The sequence below is a fragment of the Pelodiscus sinensis genome, chromosome 4 (genome assembly GCF_052426305.1).
Source record: "Pelodiscus sinensis isolate ZL-2025 chromosome 4, ASM5242630v1, whole genome shotgun sequence".
NCBI lineage: Eukaryota > Metazoa > Chordata > Testudines > Trionychidae > Pelodiscus > Pelodiscus sinensis.
Window position 1 is genome coordinate 121,600,034 of NC_143055.1, and position 19,807 is coordinate 121,619,840.

Sequence of the window (19,807 nt, forward strand, 5' to 3'; positions counted from 1 at the left end):
AAGCCATACTACAAACAGCTTACCTGCCTGATCCGAAGTCCCTACCTCCTTAACAGAAATTGCTTTGCAGTCACCAGACATCTCTCTCTCTCGAATACTCACTTTGCTGTAACTGATGTTCTTCGAGTAGAGTGTCCCTAGGGGTGCTCCACTATCCTCCCTTCCTCCCCTCTACGTTGAAAAAAAAAAAGCCTTTCCCCTATGCCGGGGTCTGGATAGAGAAGGAACTGAAGGGAGGGTGGCTGCGCATGTGTGAAGGTACTGGGAATCCCATGGCACCGTGCGCAACGCATGCACGGCCCCAATGCACTGCTATAAAAAATCTGCTCTGAGGCACCTACTGTGGAGCACCCCCAGCGATGGTCATCTCGAAGAACGTCAGTTACAGCAAGATGAATAATCTGTTATTGTATAGTTGATTTTTTTTTTTTAAAGAGCAATCAGGAGAATTGAGAGTATAGTAAAACCTGCGCTATCTGACACTTAACTATCCAGAAAACTTTAGAAACTGGCAAATTTTCCTAGGATAGTGTTTCCCAAATGGTGCAAGGATTCAGCGAAAAAATTCTACTCCCCCGCCCCCTACAGAGCCTGTAGGCAGCTCCCATTGGAGCTTTGCTGGCAGGGGTGGGATTCTGGAGGCACACGGCTCTGACTGCCCCCCCCCCCACCATGCAAGACTGCCCCTGTCCCACAGGGCCTCCGGTACCGTGCAGCCTCCTTCTCATCCATGTATGCAGGCGGCAGCTACATTGGCTGTTGCTGCTGGGACGGGGAGGGGTGGCTGGGTATAGAATCATAGAACCATACAGCTGGAAGAGACCTCAGAAGGTCGTCAAGTCCAGCCCCCTGCTCTAGGCAGGGCCAATTCCAACTAAATCAACCCGGCCAGGGCTTTGTCAAGCCGAGACTTAAACACCTCTAGGGATGGAGACTCCACTACTTCCCTAGGTAACCCATTCCAGTGCTTCACTACCCTCCTAATGAAATAGTTTTTCCTAATATCCAACCTGGACCTCACCCACCACAACTTGAGACCATTGCTCCTTGTTCTGCCATCTGTCACTACTGAGAACAGCCTCTCTCCATCCTCTTTGGAATCTCCCTTCAGGAAGTTGAAGGCTGCTATCAAATCCCCCCTCATTCTTCACTTCTGCAGACTAAACAGACCCAACTCCCTCAGCCTCTCCTCATAAGTCATATGCTTCAACCCCCTAATCATTTTGGTTGCCCTCCACTGGACCCTTTCCAATGCGTCCACATCCTTTTTGTAGTGGGGGGCCCAGAACTGGATACAATACTCCAGATATGGCCCCACCAAAGCTGAATAAAGGGGAATAATGACATGTCTGGATCTGCTGGCAATGCTCCTCTTAATGGAACCTAATATGCCATTAGCCTTCTTGGCTACAAGGGCACACTGTTGACTCATATCCAGCTTCTCATCCACTGTAACTGTCAGGTCCTTTTCTGCAGAACTACTACTTAACTGGTTGGTTCCCAGCTTGTAACTATACTTGGGATTCTTCCTTGTTGAACCTCATCAGATTTCTTGTGGCCCAATCCTCCAATTTGTCTAAGTCACTCTGGATCCTATCTCTGCCCTCAAGCGTATCTACCTCTCCCCCTAGCTTAGTGTCATCCACAAACTTGCTGAGGGTGCAATCCATCCCCTCATCCAGGTCATTAATAAAGATATTGAACAAAACCGGTCCTAGAACTGAACCTTGGGGCACTCCACTAGAAACCGACCACCATCCTGATATCGAGTCGTTGATCACTACCCACTGGACCCGGCCTTCTAGCCATCTTTCTATCCATCTTACTGTCCATTTATCCAATCCACATTCCCTTAACTTGCTGGCAAGAATATTGTGGGAGACCGTATCAAAAGCCTTGCTAAAGCCAAGGTATATCACATCCACTGACTTTCCCGCATCCAAAGAGACAATTATCTCATCCTAGAAGCTAATCAGATTGGTCAGGCATGACTTGCCCTTTGTGAATCCATGCTGACTATTCCTAATCACTTTTCTCTCTTCCAAGTGCCTCAAAATGGATTCCTTAAGGATCCCTTCCATGATTTTTCCAGAAACCGAGGGAAGATTTACCGACCTATAGTTCCCTGGATCGTCCTCCTTCCCTCTTTTGAAGATGGGCACTACGTTTGCCTTTTTCCAATCATCTGGGATTTCTCCCGATCTCCACGACTTTTCAAAGATAATGGTCAAAGGCTCCTCAATGACATTTGCCAACTCCCTCAGTACCCTCGGATGCATTAAGTCCGGACCCATGGATTTGTGTACGTTTAGCTTTTCTAAATAGTTCCTAACCTGTTCTTTACCCACTAAGGGCTGTCCATCTTCATCCCATCTTGCATCACTTAGCACAGTAGTCTGGGAGCCCACCTTGTCTGTGAATACAGAGGCAAAGAAAGCGTTGAGTACTTCAGCTTTCCCCACATCATCTGTCACTAGGTTACCTCCTTCATCCAGTAGGGGGCCCACACCCTCTCTGATCACCTTCTTCATGTTAACATGCCTGTAGAAACCATTCTTGTTACCTTTCACATCCTTAGCCAGTCGCAATTCCATTTGCACTTTCGCCTTCCTGATAACCCCCCCGGCATTCTCAAGCTATAGATTTAAAGCCCTCCCTGGTCATTTGTCCAAGTTTCCACTTTTTGTAAGCTTCCTTTTTGTGCGTAAGTTCACCAAGGATTTCCCCCGTAAGCCAATCCGGTCTCCTACCATGTTTGCCTCTCTTGCTACGCATCATGATGGTTTCTTTCTATGCCTTCAATAAGACTTCTTTAAAATACTGCCAGCTGTCCTGAACTCCTTTCCCCTTCATGTTGGCATCCCAGGGGATTCTGCCCATCAGGTCTCTGAGGGAGTCAAAATCTGCTTTTCTGAAGTCCAAGGTGTGTGTTTTACTTTTCTCTTTTCTTCCTTTGGTCAGGAAATCTACCATCTCAATACTGAAATCTACTATCTCAATCCTATGAGGTGCTAAGTAGCTGCTCTCAGACCTCAGCGTTTTTAAACTGCCACCTGTGCGGAACTCAGCTCGGACTCTGCTGCCCCCCCGCTTGGGGTGTGCTCAGGCTCTGCTGCCCCCTACCTGGGATGTGCTTGGGTTCTGCTGCTCCCCCCTTGGGGTGCGCTCGGGGTCGCTGCCCCCTCGTGCACTGCTACTCTCTCTTCCCCACGCCTCTCCCCAGCCTGCTGGGAAAGTGGCAGAGTTTGGTCTGGCAGGGAAGGTCAGGGTTTCTACACCCTCCCCCCATGCCCTGCCAGCAGGAAGCCTGACCTGGTGTTGCAATTGCGCTGGGTTCCCCACTGCAGGGGTGGGGGGGAGAAGACTGAGCCTCCCCCCCCCCCCCCCCCGAGGAACAAGACATGCTATCTGGAGGCTTTCCCTGCTGCAGCAGGGTGCCAAGCCAGGTAAGTGTCCCCCCTCGTGCTCAGACCCCACACCCAAATCCCCCTCACTCACTCCCCTCCCCCCACCAAGACTTGAGACCGTATTCCCAGCGTGCTCTGACACCCTGCCCCAAGACTCCTCCTGTACCCTGCCTCCTGGCCAAACACCCTGCCCCAAATCCCCTCTTGTACCCTCCCTCCTGGCCTGACACCCTGCCCCAAGCTGAGCTGAGCAGCTGGGACCCTCAGATAACCGGAATTTTTAGATGACCAGAACTCACTAATCCCCAAGTGTCCTGGATAACAAAGATATTACTGTATCAAGAATATTACCATATATCAGTAGTCTCCAACCTTTTTAAGCATGATCACTTTTTAAATTTAAATGCAATCCAGGATCCACCTCAAACCAAATACCCTTGCCCCACCTCCTTCCTGTCCCTTCTCCAAGGCCCCACCCCTGCTCACACTATCCTCAGTCCCCCATCTTCATTCACTTTTATCAGACTGGGGGAAGAGGGTTGAGGTTCGGGGGAAGGGGATGCAGACTCTGATCTTGGGCTAAAGGATTTGTTGTGTGGGAAGGATTCTGAGCTGAGCCTGGGGCAGGGAGTTGAGGTGCTTATGATACTTTTTACTATATTTTTTTTGTTATAAACAGTAAAAGCATCATTCCAGAATGTCAGAGAACCAGCCACACAGCAGTACTCAGATATCAGAACCCAGTTCCAATGGCTTACCTTGGAGAAAACTGTCCTCAATAGAAAAGCCAAAGTTTCCTGAAGAAGCTACTGTGACCTTTCACAACATCTGCTACAGAGTGAAAGTGAAGAGTGGCTTTTTATTTTGTCAAAAAGCAATTGCTAAACAAATTTTGAAAGATATCAAGTACGTATTTTAAAGTATCTGGTATATGTTGATTTTGTTTTCTTTTTCATACAAGTTAGTCAATAACCTCATCTCAACATCCATCAAATACTTTCAGGAATGAATATACAGATGAAATAACTAAGAAATACAGGTTTTGAATTCACACTTTTTATGTTAACTTTTGTATTTGTTTATAAAATACAATTCATGTGATATTGATACGTATACAAGAGGATTATAATATCAGTTGTGTGTTGTTTAATTTAAACTGAACACTGTACCAGTATATCACCAATTAGATGTATTATTATTTTTATAAAAGTTGTGTGATAATTTTTTAAAAATGAAGAAATTATCTGAGCTGGTAGTTTAGAGCCCTTATATAGAAGTGGTGGTTGCAACACAGCATAGAAATACCAGTTCAGTTGAAATTTGAAATTCATATTGAAACTCTGTTGTATTTGTGAGTTTGGAAACCATTGTGTAGACACTTAAAACAAGGCCTACCTTAGTTCTGATGATAAATAGCTTTCTGGTCAGGTTTGTGAATATGTCACAGGTTTGTCAGAAAAAATGTAAGGAAAGATGTATAAATGTCCACACTACAGTAGGTATGCAATCAGACCTGAACTTTGGGAGAAAAAGAGGAGTTAAATGTGTTGTTTTTAAAAAGCCTATGAAATTATAATATCTCTTTTTTTTTTATAAATATATTAAAAAATTGTCCTGCGGGACGATGTCATCAGCATTACCTTGCCTCCCCCAGCCCATGTTTAGCTCCAAGCAGCTTCTCTAGCCTCCCTCTCCCTGGTTCTTCAGGGAGGCAGGAGCCATGCAGTCTCTCCCTCTCCCCTCCCACACACACTCCCCATCTCTGCCAGTGAGTGGGATGAGAATAGGGGTGCAGGATCTGGGTGGGAGGTGAGGTGTAGGAGGGGATGATGGTGCAGAGTTTGCCCAGGAGGGAGGGTGCAGGAGCATTCTGGGGGTAGGATGTGGGGCAAGGAGGAGGGTGCAGGAGCAGGCTGGTGGGAGGCCGTAGCACCCAGAGGGGAGGCAGGGAGGTTGGTGAGCGTAGTGAGCAGGGGGTGCAGCCAACTAGTAATTTTGTATATTTGAAAACTAAAACATTAATCGCTAGAAGATCATTACAAAGTTTGCAGTCTTGTAATTTCACATTACTGTGGAACTTAACCAGTTTCCACAGGATTTTTTTTTACAAACACTCAAGGCCTTCAGATTAAATGAATTAAATCTACAAATAAAACAGTGAATTCGAGAAATGTTACTTTTGTTTGCAGTGGCATTATGAGACCCGGTCTTAATGCAATTTTGGGACCCACTGGAAGTGGCAAATCTTCGTAAGTGTTGAAGCCATTAAATGACTTGTTTTATGTTATGCATATTCATCATGTTGAGAAACCATTGCCAAACAGAAAATGTGCCTGAATACTTGAATGGTTATAACTGGGTCAGACTAAAGATCCTTCTAGCCCAGTGCCCTGTTTTCCAAATAGCTAGTGCCATGTGCTCCAGGAGTCAACAGGCAATCATAAAGTGATCTTTCCTCTATCATTCATTTCCAGGTACTTGCAAACAGAGGCTAAGGACACCATCTCTGCCCATCTTGCCTAATGGCCATTGATTATCTGGTTCTTTTTTGTATCCTGTTCTGGTCTTGGCCTTCACAACATTGGCAAGGAGTTTGACTGGTTTACTATATATTGTGTGAAAAAAAACCTTTCTTTTGTTTTTTTTAAAACCCACTTTCTATTATTTTCAGTTGGTGATCCTTTATAATGATTATTAAGACCACAGAAACCATGTGTTAAATCTGACTTTAATCCACACTCTTAATTATGCCCCAAACGTCACCTATATCTCCTCAAAAGCAACTCAGATTTCCATGCTCAAAAATAGGGTATCTGCAGTTCAGATACTTGATTTAGGTGTACAAACTTCATTTGTGATGTAAATATACATTTGGGGAACTTATCCAGCTGGCATATATCACAGCAACTCATAGGCTGATGAAACCTTTGCCAGGGCCAGCATAAAGACCCCATAAAAATTGGGGAACCCTAACCCTGACAGTTTCATCTCTGCTTACTAGGTGAGCAGATCTTGTCAACATCAAAACTGATTGCACAACACATTTAGTTAACTAGATTTGTGTGCAAATTTATCTTCCACTTACTCCAGTGTTCAAAGATTTAATTTTCAGAATCCTTTTGGGAGCCTGATTTTTCTTTTTCTAGGCTATTGGATATTATAGCTGCAAGGAAAGATCCTCATGGGCTATCTGGAGAGATTTTGATAAACGGAGCTCCTCGGCCTGCCAACTTTAAATGCATCTCCGGATATGTTGTACAGGTAAATGAACCTGCGGTTACTATCTGCCTTTACTGTTTTAACTTCCCTCTAGAGAAAGGCATTTTGTTTTAAAATTAACCATTAACTGACGCAAGATCATCTCATCTAGGTTGTGCCTACAAAAGCTCATGATACTATACATATATTTTTGTTAGTATCTAAGGAGACAGAGTATTAGAGGGGTAGCCATGTTAGTCTGGATCTGCAAAAGCGACAAGTAGTCCTGTAGCACCTTATAGACTAACAGATGTATTGGAGCATAAGCTTTCGTGGGCAAAGACCCACTTCATCAGATGCATGTGACAGAGGACCACTTGTTTTATTAAAAGTTGTTTTTAAAGTTGCAGACTAACTGCTAGCCCCCTGAGACACTAATAGTTAGTTCATACCTATAGTGAGAATTATGGTGTAAAAATTACTGAAAAAAACCCAACCATGTGCTCCGGGCCATGGCTTACTTTTCATCCTGTTCCCCAGATGTTAAGGGAGTGAGGGGGAAGTACTTACATTCTGTGCTTGCCTTTGTGCTTGCCTGACCAGGTGTGAGGGACATGCATGGAATCTAAGTATTTTCCCCTCACTCTCTTAGGCTACGTCTAGAGTGCATCCCTTTTTCGTAAAAGGGATGCAAATTAGACGTATCGCAATTGCTAATGGAGCGGGGATTTAAATCTCCCCCGCTTCATTAGCATAAAAATGGCTGCCGCTTTTTTCCGGCACGGAGCTTTGCCGGAAAAAAGCGCCAGTCTAGACGCGGATCTTTCGGAAAATAAAGCCTTTTCCGAAAGGTCCCTTATCCCTCTTAAAATAAGGGATAAGGGATCTTTTGGAAAAGGCTTTATTTTCCACAAGATCCGCGTCTAGACTGGCGCTTTTTTCTGGCAAAGCTCCGTGCCGGAAAAAAGCGGCAGCCATTTTTATGCTAATGAAGCGGGGGAGATTTAAATCCCCTCTCCATTAGCAATTGCGATACGTCTAATTTGCATTCCTTTTATGAAAAAGGTATGCAGTCTAGACGTAGCCTTAGTGTCCAGAGAACGGGATAAAAAGCAAGCTGCGTCCTTGAGCACACGCCTGCTACCCTCCCTACCCTCCAAAAATTCTGCCCTTGCTTCAGAACCCCACTGCAGTGGGGCCGACAGCTGGAAGAATGTGCGTCAGGCAGCCAGAACCCTGAGGCCAACAGTGAAGGTCCCAGAATTGGTAGTCCAGCAGGATGCAGGACTGGCAGTGAAGTCTCCTGGTAAGCTATGGGCAGAGGGGCCAATAGATTTGCTGGATCCCTGGGCAAGACTGGATGGGGGCAAGCAAGGGGGACCCTGCTCCATGCTTCCAGAAGGGGTGATGCCTCAGGCAGAAGTGGCAGGGTTGGGGGCAGCCAGCCCTTAGTGCTGCTCACACTGCACTCTCCGCCCCGGCCATTAATGCTGTCCAGGAGCGGCCCTAGACTAGCTGCCAGCAACTTGCGCCCTAGGCGAACCATGCAATCAGTGCCCCTACCTCTAAATCCCTCAATGATATTGCACCACCATTTAGTGCCCCATTTCTCCCCATTTAACTTGGGGCCCTAGGCAACTGCCTAGTTTGCCTATATGGACGGGCCGCCCCTGGTGCTGCCTGGAATGCGCCGCATAACATTCCAGGAGCAATTTAAAGGGACAGAGCCTCTGGCCACTGCAGTATTAGTGGTGGTGGCAGTGGCTGAAAATCCTGGGCCTTTTGTACCACTGGATCCCAGGGCAGTTGCCCCCTTACCTTTCTGTCGGTGTGCCTGGACATGTGCTTGGCAACCAGGACACCAGGCACAAAATCTAAGGTTGCTGCATCACCTCACACCTCTGTTTCTTGCACCTATGCTCACACTAGCTTCATTCAAGTTGGAGTGCTAAAATAGCAATGTGGATGTTACAGTTCTAGAAGGCTGTCTACATTGGCGCGATCTTGCACCAAAGCAGCCGCTTTTGCGCAAAAACATGCTTCCTGTCTACACAGGTGGGGAGTTCTTGCGCAAGAACACTGACATTCTAATGTGTGAAATCAGTGCTTCTTGTGCAAGAACTATGATGCTCCCGCTCAGGAATAAGCCCTCTTGTGCAACTGTTCTTGTGCATGAGGCCAGTGTAGACAGGCAACATGAATTTCTTGAGCAAGAAAGCCCGATGGTTAAAATGGCCATCGGAGCTTTCTTGTGCAAGAGAGCGTCTACACTGGCACGGATGCTCTTGAGCAAAAGCACATCTCTTGCGCAAAGGCACATGCCAGTGTAGACACTCTCTTGCGCAAATACTTAAACGCAAGAACTCTTGCGTTAAAGAGTATTTGCACAAGATCATGCCAATGTAGACGTAGCCAAAGAGATTTAGAGTAGCCACTTGAATTCTGACTGAGGGGGTCAGGTGGTCTTGAGTGCCTGCGCTGGAACTTCCACACTGCTATCTTTAGCACAGTGGCTTGAGCAGAGTTAGTGTGAGTCTATCTGCCCCAGCAGTTCCCAACCTTTTCCAGATGGGGACCCATTTTGACAATTCAGGAAGACTTGGTGACCCAGGGCAGTTCAAAAAATGTGTGAATGGCTCCTTAAGAGCTACCTGGGACCCTTTTGAAATGTAATAGTGACCCATATTTGGGAAACCCTGGTCTACCCAGACTGGAAGGCTTACTTCCAGCTCCAGTGTATTGTATTGTAAACGTGTAGTTGATAAAAATTTTCACCATTACAATTACATGCTGGCTTCCCCAGGAGCAGGGTTGGCCGGCAGTGTGCTCCCAGCTGCCGGCACCGCTCCTCAGGAGCTAGTGTGCACAGGGAGCTGGCTTTTAAGCTGGCTCCCCAGGCGTATTGGCTCCCACGTGCTGCCCCAGTCCCAGGGAGCTAGCTGCTGCCTCTGATACAGAGGCTGCAGCATGGGGCAGCAGCCAGCTCCCTGGGAGTAGGACCGGGAGGCAGCATGTAACCATTTGGGAAACCGATAAGCACGTGCATATTGGCTACCTGTTTAAACGGTTATACTCTTACATCCCTAGTGTAGACAGCAGCGGATATAGGGCAGGGCGAGCGGGGCGGCTGCCCCAGGCCCCGTGCTTCAGTAGGCTCCGCGCCCAGAGGCAGCGAGCTGGGAGCGACTGGTGGGCTATGCAAACTACAAGCGTTTTGTAGGTCTTTCAATTATATCAATTGAAAACAACCTGTGTAAAGAAATGGACTTTAATGACATAATTGAAGAATGTGCTGCCAAAAGAGCTAGACAGCTATAATAGACTTAAATACAAATGAAAATTTTTAATTATTAATGCAGAATTTTGTTTAAGAATGAATTACAATATAATTAAAATAAAAATTATCCAACTAAATTAAGTTTCTATCAAATTTACCCAATTCACATTTAATATGAAAATAGCCTTCAATTTGCGCATTTGACGCCTTTTTTCTATTTTTTCTCCAAGGGGGGGCCCCAAGAAGTTGTGCTGTCCTGGGCCCCGCAAAACTCTCATCTGCCCCTGAGTATAGATACGGCCTTACAGGCGTAGTTATAGGGAGGAGTATGACTTATTGTAAGGACTGTCAAAAATGGTGAGCATGTCAGATTTATAATTGACTAATTATTCCCAATAATTTTTTGGGGGTGGTGACTAAAGGGCTGGCTTGTGGAAGAGTAGCAGTTGATTCTTCTTTGAGTGATGTCCCCCATGTGTGCTCCACCCTGGGCTGCTGGTACATCCTTGTGCTGGCGACTGGAGATTTTTATAGCAGTACTGTGCTGTGCTGCAGATGCACAGTAGAGTCTTCTCGTCTGTTGGTGTCTGTTAGGTGTGCGTGTGATGCGGTGCCTCAGTTCCTTCTCTACTGTCCTCAGCAGCAGACTGAGCTCCCCTTTCTTCACCTGACAACAAACAAACAAACAAAAAAGCCATTAAATTCCTTCAGTTTTTCCTCATATCCAAGTTTTTGACTCCTACCCTTCCTGTTCATCACAAACAAAACAAAAACCCTTTTTCCTCAAAAAACCAAAAGCCAACCAGATTCTTCGTCATTCTCGTTCAACATAAATGGACTGTAAGATGGATAGAAAGCTGGCTAGACTGTCAGGCACAATGGGTAGTGAACAACGGCTCGAGGTCAGGTTGGCGGTCGGTTTCTAGCGGAGTGCACCAAAGATTGGTTCTAGGATGTTTTTGTTCAACATCTTTATTAATGACCTGGATGAGGGGATGGATTGCACCCTCAGCAAGTTTGCAGATGACACTAAACTAGGGGGAGAGGTAGATACGTTAGAGGGCAGGGATAAGCTCCAGAGCGACCTCGACAGATTAGAGGATTGGGCCAAAAGAAATATAAGGTTCAACAAGGACAAGTGTAGAGTCCTGCACTTGGGACGGAAGAATCCCAAGCATTGTTACAGGCTGGGAACCGACTGGGTAAGTGGGGGTATGTCTACACTACAGCACTAATTTGAACTAACTTAATTCGAGTTAGTTAATTCGAACTAAGCTAATTCGAACTAGTGCATCTAGACCTAAAAACTAGTTCGAATTAGTGTTTTGCTAATTCGAACTAGCTTGTCCACATTGAGTGGACCCTGAACCAAAGTTAAGGCTGGCCGGAAGCAGTGCCGGCAGGACATCAGGTTAGGACTTAGAGCATGGAGCTGCTGTCTCAGGCTAGCCGAGAGCTGTGCTTAAAGGGATCTGACCCCCATCCCACATAGACAGTTCTCAGGGTTCCCCGCTTGCTTGTCTACTTTGATGAGGGACAGCAAAGCAGTCCTGGCTTGCAGTGCCCTGAGTGCCCTCACTCGGCACATCACAGCACTCGGCTATCAGCCCGACTGCACTTGCCGCAGGCTGCCATCCGGAGGAGTCAATCGGGGGGCTGCAGGAGAGCTTCCACCCCAAGGAGCCCGCAGAACCACCCCAGTCCTTCCCATCAGGGACTCATGCCCCATTCCTCTCTCACTTCCTTCCACTTACCCCTTCCTAGCCCCCCTTCCTGATGTAAAAAATAAAGGACAGGTGTGTTCAAAAATAGAAACTCTTTTTATTTAACAAAACTGAGAGGGGGGGGGTTAACCTTTGGGGAGAGTGGGAAAGGGAGATGGGAGAGGGGAGGGGGAAACCTGGGAGGAGGGAGCTGGAAGGGGGAAGCCAGGGGAAGAAGGAGGAGGGGAAGTATAAAACGATGGGACACCATATCTTCAGTACAGTGTACAGATGTGGTCTCATCACCTCAAAAAAGGTGTTTTGGCCTTTGAAAACACCAAATGAAATTAATGGACAGCAGGCTTAAAACTAATAAAAGAAAGTTATTCTTCACAGAGCAAATAGTCAACTTGTGGAACTCCTTGCCACAGGAGGCTGTGAAGGCTAGAATTATAAAAGAGTTTAAAGAGAAGTTAGATAAAGTCATGGAGGTTTGGTCCATGGGGTGATATTAGCCAGAGGGTAGGAATGGTGTCCCTGGCCTCTGTTTGTGGAAGGCTGGAGATGGATGGCACGAGACAAATGGCTTGGTCATTGTCTTCGGTCAATCCCCTCCGGGGTAGCTGGTGTTGGCCGCTGTCAGCAGACAAGCTACTGGGCTAGATGGACCTTTGGTCTGACCCAGTGCGGCCATTCTTATGTTCTAAGCTCAGTGCTCAGGGTCGGGGGTCTCACTGGACCACCTTGATGTTCATGCAAACCTGCTCCTGGGTTCGCATGTGGTCTTTGGTGGCTAGGTTGGCAGCTATCCTGCCCTAGACAGCCACTTTCCTGAGTCTATTGCGGAGGTTGTGGACATTGGAGGCCTCCCCCCAAACTTGGATGAGGTCCACAATCTCCGCACTAGACCAGGCGGGCGCTCATCTCTTGCAGCACCGGGCAGGCTCCTGGGAGCCGCCAGCCTGGTCCCGGGAAGAGGCAGAGGGCTGGGTGGCAGTGGGTGGCTGGTTCATGCCGTGCCTGGTGGAGGGTCTGTTGGCTGGGCGCTGGCAGGCTTGCACCTGGCACCGTAGCCATACCGTGCCCCTTTAAGGGCTCTGGGGCCGAGAGGGGGGCAGAAGAGTTTCCCTGATTTGGCCCAGAGTGGCCACCAGGGCAAGGTGGGAAAGGCTAGCCTCCAACTAGTTCGAATTAAGTGGCTACACACCCCTTAATTCGAACTACTTAATTTGAACTAGGCATTAGTCCTCGCCGAATGAGGTTTACCTAGTTCGTATTAAGCGCTCCGCTAGTTCGAATTAAGTTCGAACTAGCGGTTTGCATGTGTAGCGCCCATGAAAGTTAATTCGAACTAACAGCTGTTAGTTCGAATTAACTTTGTAGTGTAAACATACTCTAGCAGTTCAGCAGAAAAGGACCTGGGGATTACAGTGATGAGAAGCTAGGTATGAGTCAACAGTGTGCCCTTGTAGCCAAAAAGGCTAATGGCATGTTAATTTGCCATTAGCCTTTTAGGAGGAGCATTGCCAGCAGATCCGGAGAAGTGATTAGTCTTCTTTATTTGGCTCTGGTGAGGCCACATCTGGAGTATTGTGTCCAGTTCTGGGCCCCCCACTATAGAAAGGATGTGGACGCATTGGAGAGGGTCCAGCAGAGGGTGACCAAAATGATTAGGAGGCTGGAGCACATGACCTATGAGAAGAGACTGAGAGATTTGGGTTTGTTTAGTCTGCAGAAGAGAAGAGTGAGGGGGGATTTGATAGCAGCCTTCAGCTTTCTGAAGGGAGGTTCCAAAGAGGATGGAGAGAGGCTGTTCTCAGTAGTGATGGATGGCAGAACAAGGAGCAATGATCTCAAGTTACAGTGGGAGAAGTCTAGGTTGGATATTAGGAAAAACTATTTCACTAGGAGGGTGTGAAGCACTGGAATGGGTTACCTAGGGAGGTGGTGGAATCTCCATCCCTTTAAGTTTTCATGTCTCAGCTTGACAAAGCCCTGGCTGGGTTGATTTTTTTTGGGATTGGTCCTACCTTGGGAGGGGGGCTGGACTTGATGACCTCCTGAGGTCTCCTCTAGCTCTATGATTCTAACATGCCTGGTTCCCCAGGTTTTAAGCACTGCGACTCTTGCCAAGAGGCCATGCCAACCTCAGATGGCAACGCTTCCTGTATATGGTGCCTGGGATAGGCACATATGATGCAGAATGCTTGCACTGTTCAAACCTCACTGCCAGACTTAGGCTAGACCACACCAACAGGCTCAAGACATATCTATGATTCACCTTCCAGAGCCAAGGATGTAGATAAGTCCAGAGATATGGACAAAAGTCATTCCTCTACCTCTTCAGATGAGGCAAAAGTGAAAGCAGGGATTTTTATGTCAAAATCACTGCCTCTGGCACTGAGCTCATGCAGGGTGAGCATAGGCAACAAGCTTGGCATCTCAGGCACAGCACCAGCTAAACCAGGGGTTGGAACCTCAGGCCTGGGGGCCGGACACGGCCCTTGGCTTGCCTAGATCTAGCCCCTGAGGCTCAGGGTCCCACCCCCCACAGCATTGGAGAGCCCATGCTGGTGCTCCAGCTCCCCTGCTGCCTCCTTGGGGGTTATAGTGCACAAAATCTACTGGTCTGGGCCCCCCTAGGCTCTGGTGTGGGGGGGGGGAATGTGGGGAGTGTCTTCCTCTTTCTCAGTTGGGGGCCACAGTGAGGGTGTTTTTTTCCGCTTCTCACTTGTGTGCAGCCCCCAAGTGATTTTTCTGTAGAACCCAAAAAAGATTCCCCACCCCAGCCTAAACATTCAGCACCTCAGAAGAGAGCTTATTCAAAGCCTTGACAGAAGTTGTAAGCACCGACTGCACTGCCATCCACTGTGCCAACCAAACATCGTAAGTCGGCACAGAAGACAGCACTGGACATGGCACTTGATGTGGCACTCAAGAGATCCTGCACTGATATGCCTCCACCTCGGACTCTGACGCCAACTTGGTACTGTTGGCACCGCCCATGGCACATCCCATCTCGGCACCATTGTGTGATTGTGCCAGACATCCTACCACATCAGCCACCTGTGCTTCCTTGGTTCCCCCCATCACCACTGTCACCAGCATTGTCAGTGAATTCTATATATTCGCCTAGATTGCCAGCTCCATTGCTGTCAGTGAGACAAACAGCGGCCAACCTAGCCGCTTTTCCTCTCAGCACTCCAGTCCCACTCAGTGGCATCCCCTGTGAGATCCCCACTCCACAAGACCATCACAAGGTCCACCATCACTGCACTGGTATTCTCATCATTGGCCGTATCCACTGCTTCCATACTCTGGTCAGTGGCCTCCTTGGGATACTTGGTCCTCTCACAGGAGCCACCATACTGCTTCTTCCACACCGGCCAAGAGACCGCCACATTCTTCCCAGTCCACACCTATGGACATGGCACTGAATTCCCCCAAACATCCACAATCAGTGGAGAGTGTAGAGTCTCCACTCCACAGATCTTCTGCATTGCCAGATAAGGCTATCATTCTGACTACTCCACCTCCGACAGATGACACTAAGCAGTTCCAGGAATTGTTTAAGAGGCTGGCTTTAGCACAGGAATGAGATCTGCAAGAGGTGCAAGAGAAACGGTATAGGCTCTTGCATACATTTCAGCCTCCCACCACTTCCCATTATGAACCCTGCTGACAATACCTGGCAGACACTGGCATTGACAATGCCACCAACAAAAGGGCTGACTGAAAATATTTTGTCCTGGTCAAAGTGATGGACTTTCTGTTTTCTCACCCAACACCTAATTCCTTGGTCTTGGACTCAGTCCAACACAAGACAAAGGAACCAAACATGAGGTCTACCCCCAAAGTTAAAGACCATCATGCTACGGTACACTACAAACTTTTTCTGTTAGAGGAAATGCAAATGGAGTGCTCATTTGCATATCTCACACTCATTTGCATATTCTCTTCCGATCCTTTTTGCAGAAGAGGTTTTTGCACAAACATGCACAGTCTACACAGAAAATGTTCGTAGTGCAGCCGTAGCCTAAGTGTTTAGGTATCCCAGGCAGGAAAGTGTATTCATCTGCAATGTTACAGCTTAAGGTTGCCAACTACTCTGCTATGCTTGCTGACTATGACTACACCAGCTATTCCAAGCTTCAGGAGCTTTTTCAGTTTCTTCCGGAGCAGAAGAGACCCCAGCTCCATAGCATTATTCCAGAGGGCCACACAATTTCCTGAACCGCTTTACAGTCTGCGACGGATGTGGCAGACACTGCAGCTCACACAACCACGACTGCTATAGCCATGCACAGAGCCTCGTGGCTCCTACGGAGCTGCAGCAAAAGGTGGAAGACCTCCCATTTGATAAGATCAATCTGTTTGTGGGCAAAACAGACAAAGTCCTACATTCTATGAAAGATTCCTGGACAACCTTAAGAACCCTAGGCATCTATACAACACCTAACACGTATCAGAGGGGTAGCCGTGTTAGTCTGAATCTGCAAAAGCGGCGAGGAGTCCTGTGGCACCTTTATAGACTAACTGAAGTGTTGGAGCATAAGCTTTTGTGGGCAAAGACCCACTTCATCAGATGCATGCTAATACCTAACAAGAGGCTCAAATATAATAACTATTCAAGACCGAGAGAGTCCTACAGGCAACCACTCTGGTACCACTTTAGACAGAAATATAGTGCCATCGGCTTTCAAAGGGAGAGACTTCACACAGAACCATTTCCTAACACAGAAGAAAACCGAAGGATGGAGGCCCATTTTAGACCTAAGGAAACTCAATAAGAATGTAACATACAGAAAGTTCAAGATGGTGATGCTAGCAACAATTATACCTGCATTAAATCACAGGGATAGGCTCTTGGCCCTTGACCTTCAGGATGCATACGCATCCATCATTCCCCATAATGATCCATCCTGCACACAGACGCTTTTTACATTTCATAGTGGGCAAACAACACTATCAGTATCACATCCTCCCTCTGAGACTCTCAATAGCACCCAGACATTTTTTGAAGATTCTAGCCATAGTATTGGCACCTCTCTGCTGTCTGGGAGTAATACTATTCCCATACCTTGTCAACTTCCTCATAAAGGGTTTGTCATTCCAGGAAACTCAGGTCATGGTCAACACAGCCATTTTTCTCTGACTCAACCTTGGGTTTCACACAAACTATCAAAAGCCACACTCCAGACTCTAGAATGTATAGAGTGCGCCTCCATTTCACATCAGCCATGGCAACACTACCTAAATGCAGATTCAAGGCCCTTGCAGGGCTTATAGCCACAGCTTGCAAAATGCCAAATATCACAGTGCGTGAATGCCTCAAAATTCTGGGTCATATGGCAGCAACCACGTATGTGGTGAGACTGGCCATACTGCACATGAAGTGCTTACAAGCATGGCTTGCTACAGTCCATACCTTCTCCAGGTACTCCTTAATCAAAACTGTTGTTATGCCACCACATGTCCTTATCTTGCTACATTGGTAGACATAGCCTCACAACATGTTACAAAGGGTACCCTTCCAGCAACCTGCTCCCACTGTTACCATTACGATGGACACGTCTCTTCTGGAATGGGAAGTCCATCTCGAACCCCATACAGTGAAAGGCAAGTGGTCCTACAATGAACAAATGCTCCACACCAACCTGCTCGAGCTGAGGGCAGTCTGTTATGCACGCTATCATTTCCTCCCATGCATAACACACAGAATGATCAATATCATGACAGAGAACACACTGTGCATGTACCACATCATTTGGGAGGGTGGAGCCCAGTCCATCTCCCTCTGTACAGAAGCCTTGAGACGATGGAATTGGTGTATTACGCACCATATCACCCCTATTGCTACGTACCTACCAGGGACACTCAATGTGATGACAGACAACTTTAGCTGCGTTATTTCAGACCAACACTAGTGGGAACTAGACTCTTAAGCCCTGCAGGAGGTCTTTCACAAATGAGGACAACTAGACATAGACCTGTTCACAACCATGTCCAATCGAAAGTGCCACCTAGTCTGCTCCAGAGCAGCCCTTTACAAGATGGGCTTTTCTCTTGAAATGGGATGCATTCCCACCTCTTCCTCTAATTCACAGAATAATAATGAAAATCAGACAAGACCGAGCTTGGGTAATTCTCCTTGCACCAGCATGGTCGAGACAAACCTGATTCCCTTACTTGCACAGGTTAGCGACAGCAGATCCTCAGACCTTTCTTCCACAATGTGACCTCCTTACTCTACACCACGGCCACATTCTCCATTCTGATCCAGAGAGACTTCATCTGAAGACATGGCAACTTCATGTCTCCAGAATGCCAAAACTATCTGCTCAGAGAGACTACGTCTAGACTGCAAGACTCTTTCGAAAGAGGTTTTTTCAAAAGTATCTTTCGAAAAAGCCTCTTTCAAAAAAGAGCATCTAGATACATCCAGTACTTTTGAAAAAGCAAGCCACTTTTTCAAAGAGAGCACCCAGGCAGTCTGGATGCTCTCTTTTGAAAAACAACAGTTTGCATTACATAGCACCTTTTTTTGAAAGAGCACTTGCCTTCTAACTCGATCAAACGAGACCCTAGAGAAGCTCAACAAGACTCCTCTTGTCATTCACAGAGCACTCCAGGGGTCAAGCTGTCTCCTCTCAGAAAATATCCAAATGGATCTCGTTTTGAATTCACACATGCTTATACCACTCATAACAATCAGCTGCCAAGCATCATCACAGCTCACTCCACCAGAGCAGTGGCTTTTACCACAGCCTTCCTTAACAACATTCCTCTAGAGGACATTTGCATGGTAGCACCTTTGCCAAACACTATGCTCTTATCTCTGCTATTTCTCCAGCAACATCAGTCAGATAAGCGGTGCTATTCTCAATTTTGGGAACAGGGCTCCAAACCCACCTTCATGATACAAACACTGCTCTGTAGTCACCCAGAGTGGCGCACTCACAGGGACATCGCTTGAAGAAGAAAAGAATGTTACTCACCCCATGCAGTAACGGGGGTTCTTCGAAATGTGTGTTCTCGTGGGTGCTCCACTATCCTCCTTCCTTCTCCTACTTTGGAACCTGTTTGGGGGCTAGAACCAAGATAGAGAAGGAACGGAGGCACCATGCACACTCTTGATAGACACTAATGGCACAAGAAGACGCTATTGTGTACATGAGCAGCATGGCAAGGCACTGCTAGAAAAGTCTCCAGCGCAAGGATGCACCAGCACCCCAGAGTGGAGCACCCACAGGGGAACACATCTTGAAGAATCCCCCTTACTGCACAGGAGTTACTGTAGAGAGTTACTGTAACTTTCTTTTATGGATCAACCGTGTATGACCAAAAAATGGCTTTGTAAGCTTGTAAATGATCTCAGTTTTCTTATTTAAAACAAATCTATATATTGAGCTTAAAGAGATTTAAAATTCGACAAACTCCTGAAGTATTCTTTGATAGACCACAGTTTGCAAAAGACATAGTAATACAGTTAAGGCACCAATTAGCAGAATAATATTCAGATTTAACATAGCTATCTAGTGAAATATTTCTGGATACTATGAGCCAGATTTAAAGCCAGGCATAAAGGTGTAAACTATAGTAACACAATTAATATATATACATTTTTTCTGATCATTTCTATGGAGATCAGAAAATGGCTCTACTTATTTTTAAAGTCTTTTCTGAGCAGTTACTTCTCTCAGAGACAACCTTAATGTGGGATCAGCAAAAAAAAATGTTTTGTGTCTTGTCTTTTCCATGCTTTTCTATCCGGGGCTTGCTCTGTGAATATTGCTCCCATGGGCAGTGGGTGAAGGTAAGCCCCAAGCCCCGTCCCTAGCCCTTACGGATTCCCTAACATGGTAAAATCCCATTCAAAGAATGGGCTTTCCCTATACTGGGGTTTTCCAAATAAGAATGGCCATACTGGATCGGATCAAAGGTCTGTCTAGTCAAGTAAAATTTTTTGACAGTGGCCAGTGCTAGCTGTTTCAGAGGGAATGAACAGAATGAGTAATCATCACATAATCCATCCCCTGTCACCCATTCCCAACTTCTGGAAGACATAGACTAGGGATACCATCCTTTCCCATCATGGCAAATAGTCATTGATGTACCATAAACTTAACTAACCCGTTTTTGAATCATGTTACAGTCTTGGCCTTCAAAACATCTTTTGGCAAAGAGTTCCATGGATTAACTCTGAGTTATGTGAAGAAATA

General features: G+C 46.7%; 1 protein-coding gene across 3 annotated transcripts in view; it reads left to right on the forward strand.

Moving 5' to 3' along the window:
* Positions 1-19,807, forward strand: part of LOC102448589 (broad substrate specificity ATP-binding cassette transporter ABCG2-like) — a 142,800-nt gene that overhangs the window by 6,789 nt on the left and 116,204 nt on the right. For 2 of the 3 annotated variants that reach the window (XM_075929563.2, XM_075929565.2), the window contains exons 2-4: positions 4,087-4,313; positions 5,597-5,656; positions 6,554-6,668. In XM_075929563.2, coding sequence (XP_075785678.2) covers positions 4,105-4,313; positions 5,597-5,656; positions 6,554-6,668 — 384 coding nt within the window. In that variant the 5' untranslated portion in view covers positions 4,087-4,104. Of the gene's footprint in view, positions 1-4,086; positions 4,314-5,596; positions 5,657-6,553; positions 6,669-9,624; positions 10,240-19,807 lie in introns of those variants that run through there. The other variant, XM_075929566.2, reaches the window with a different exon arrangement.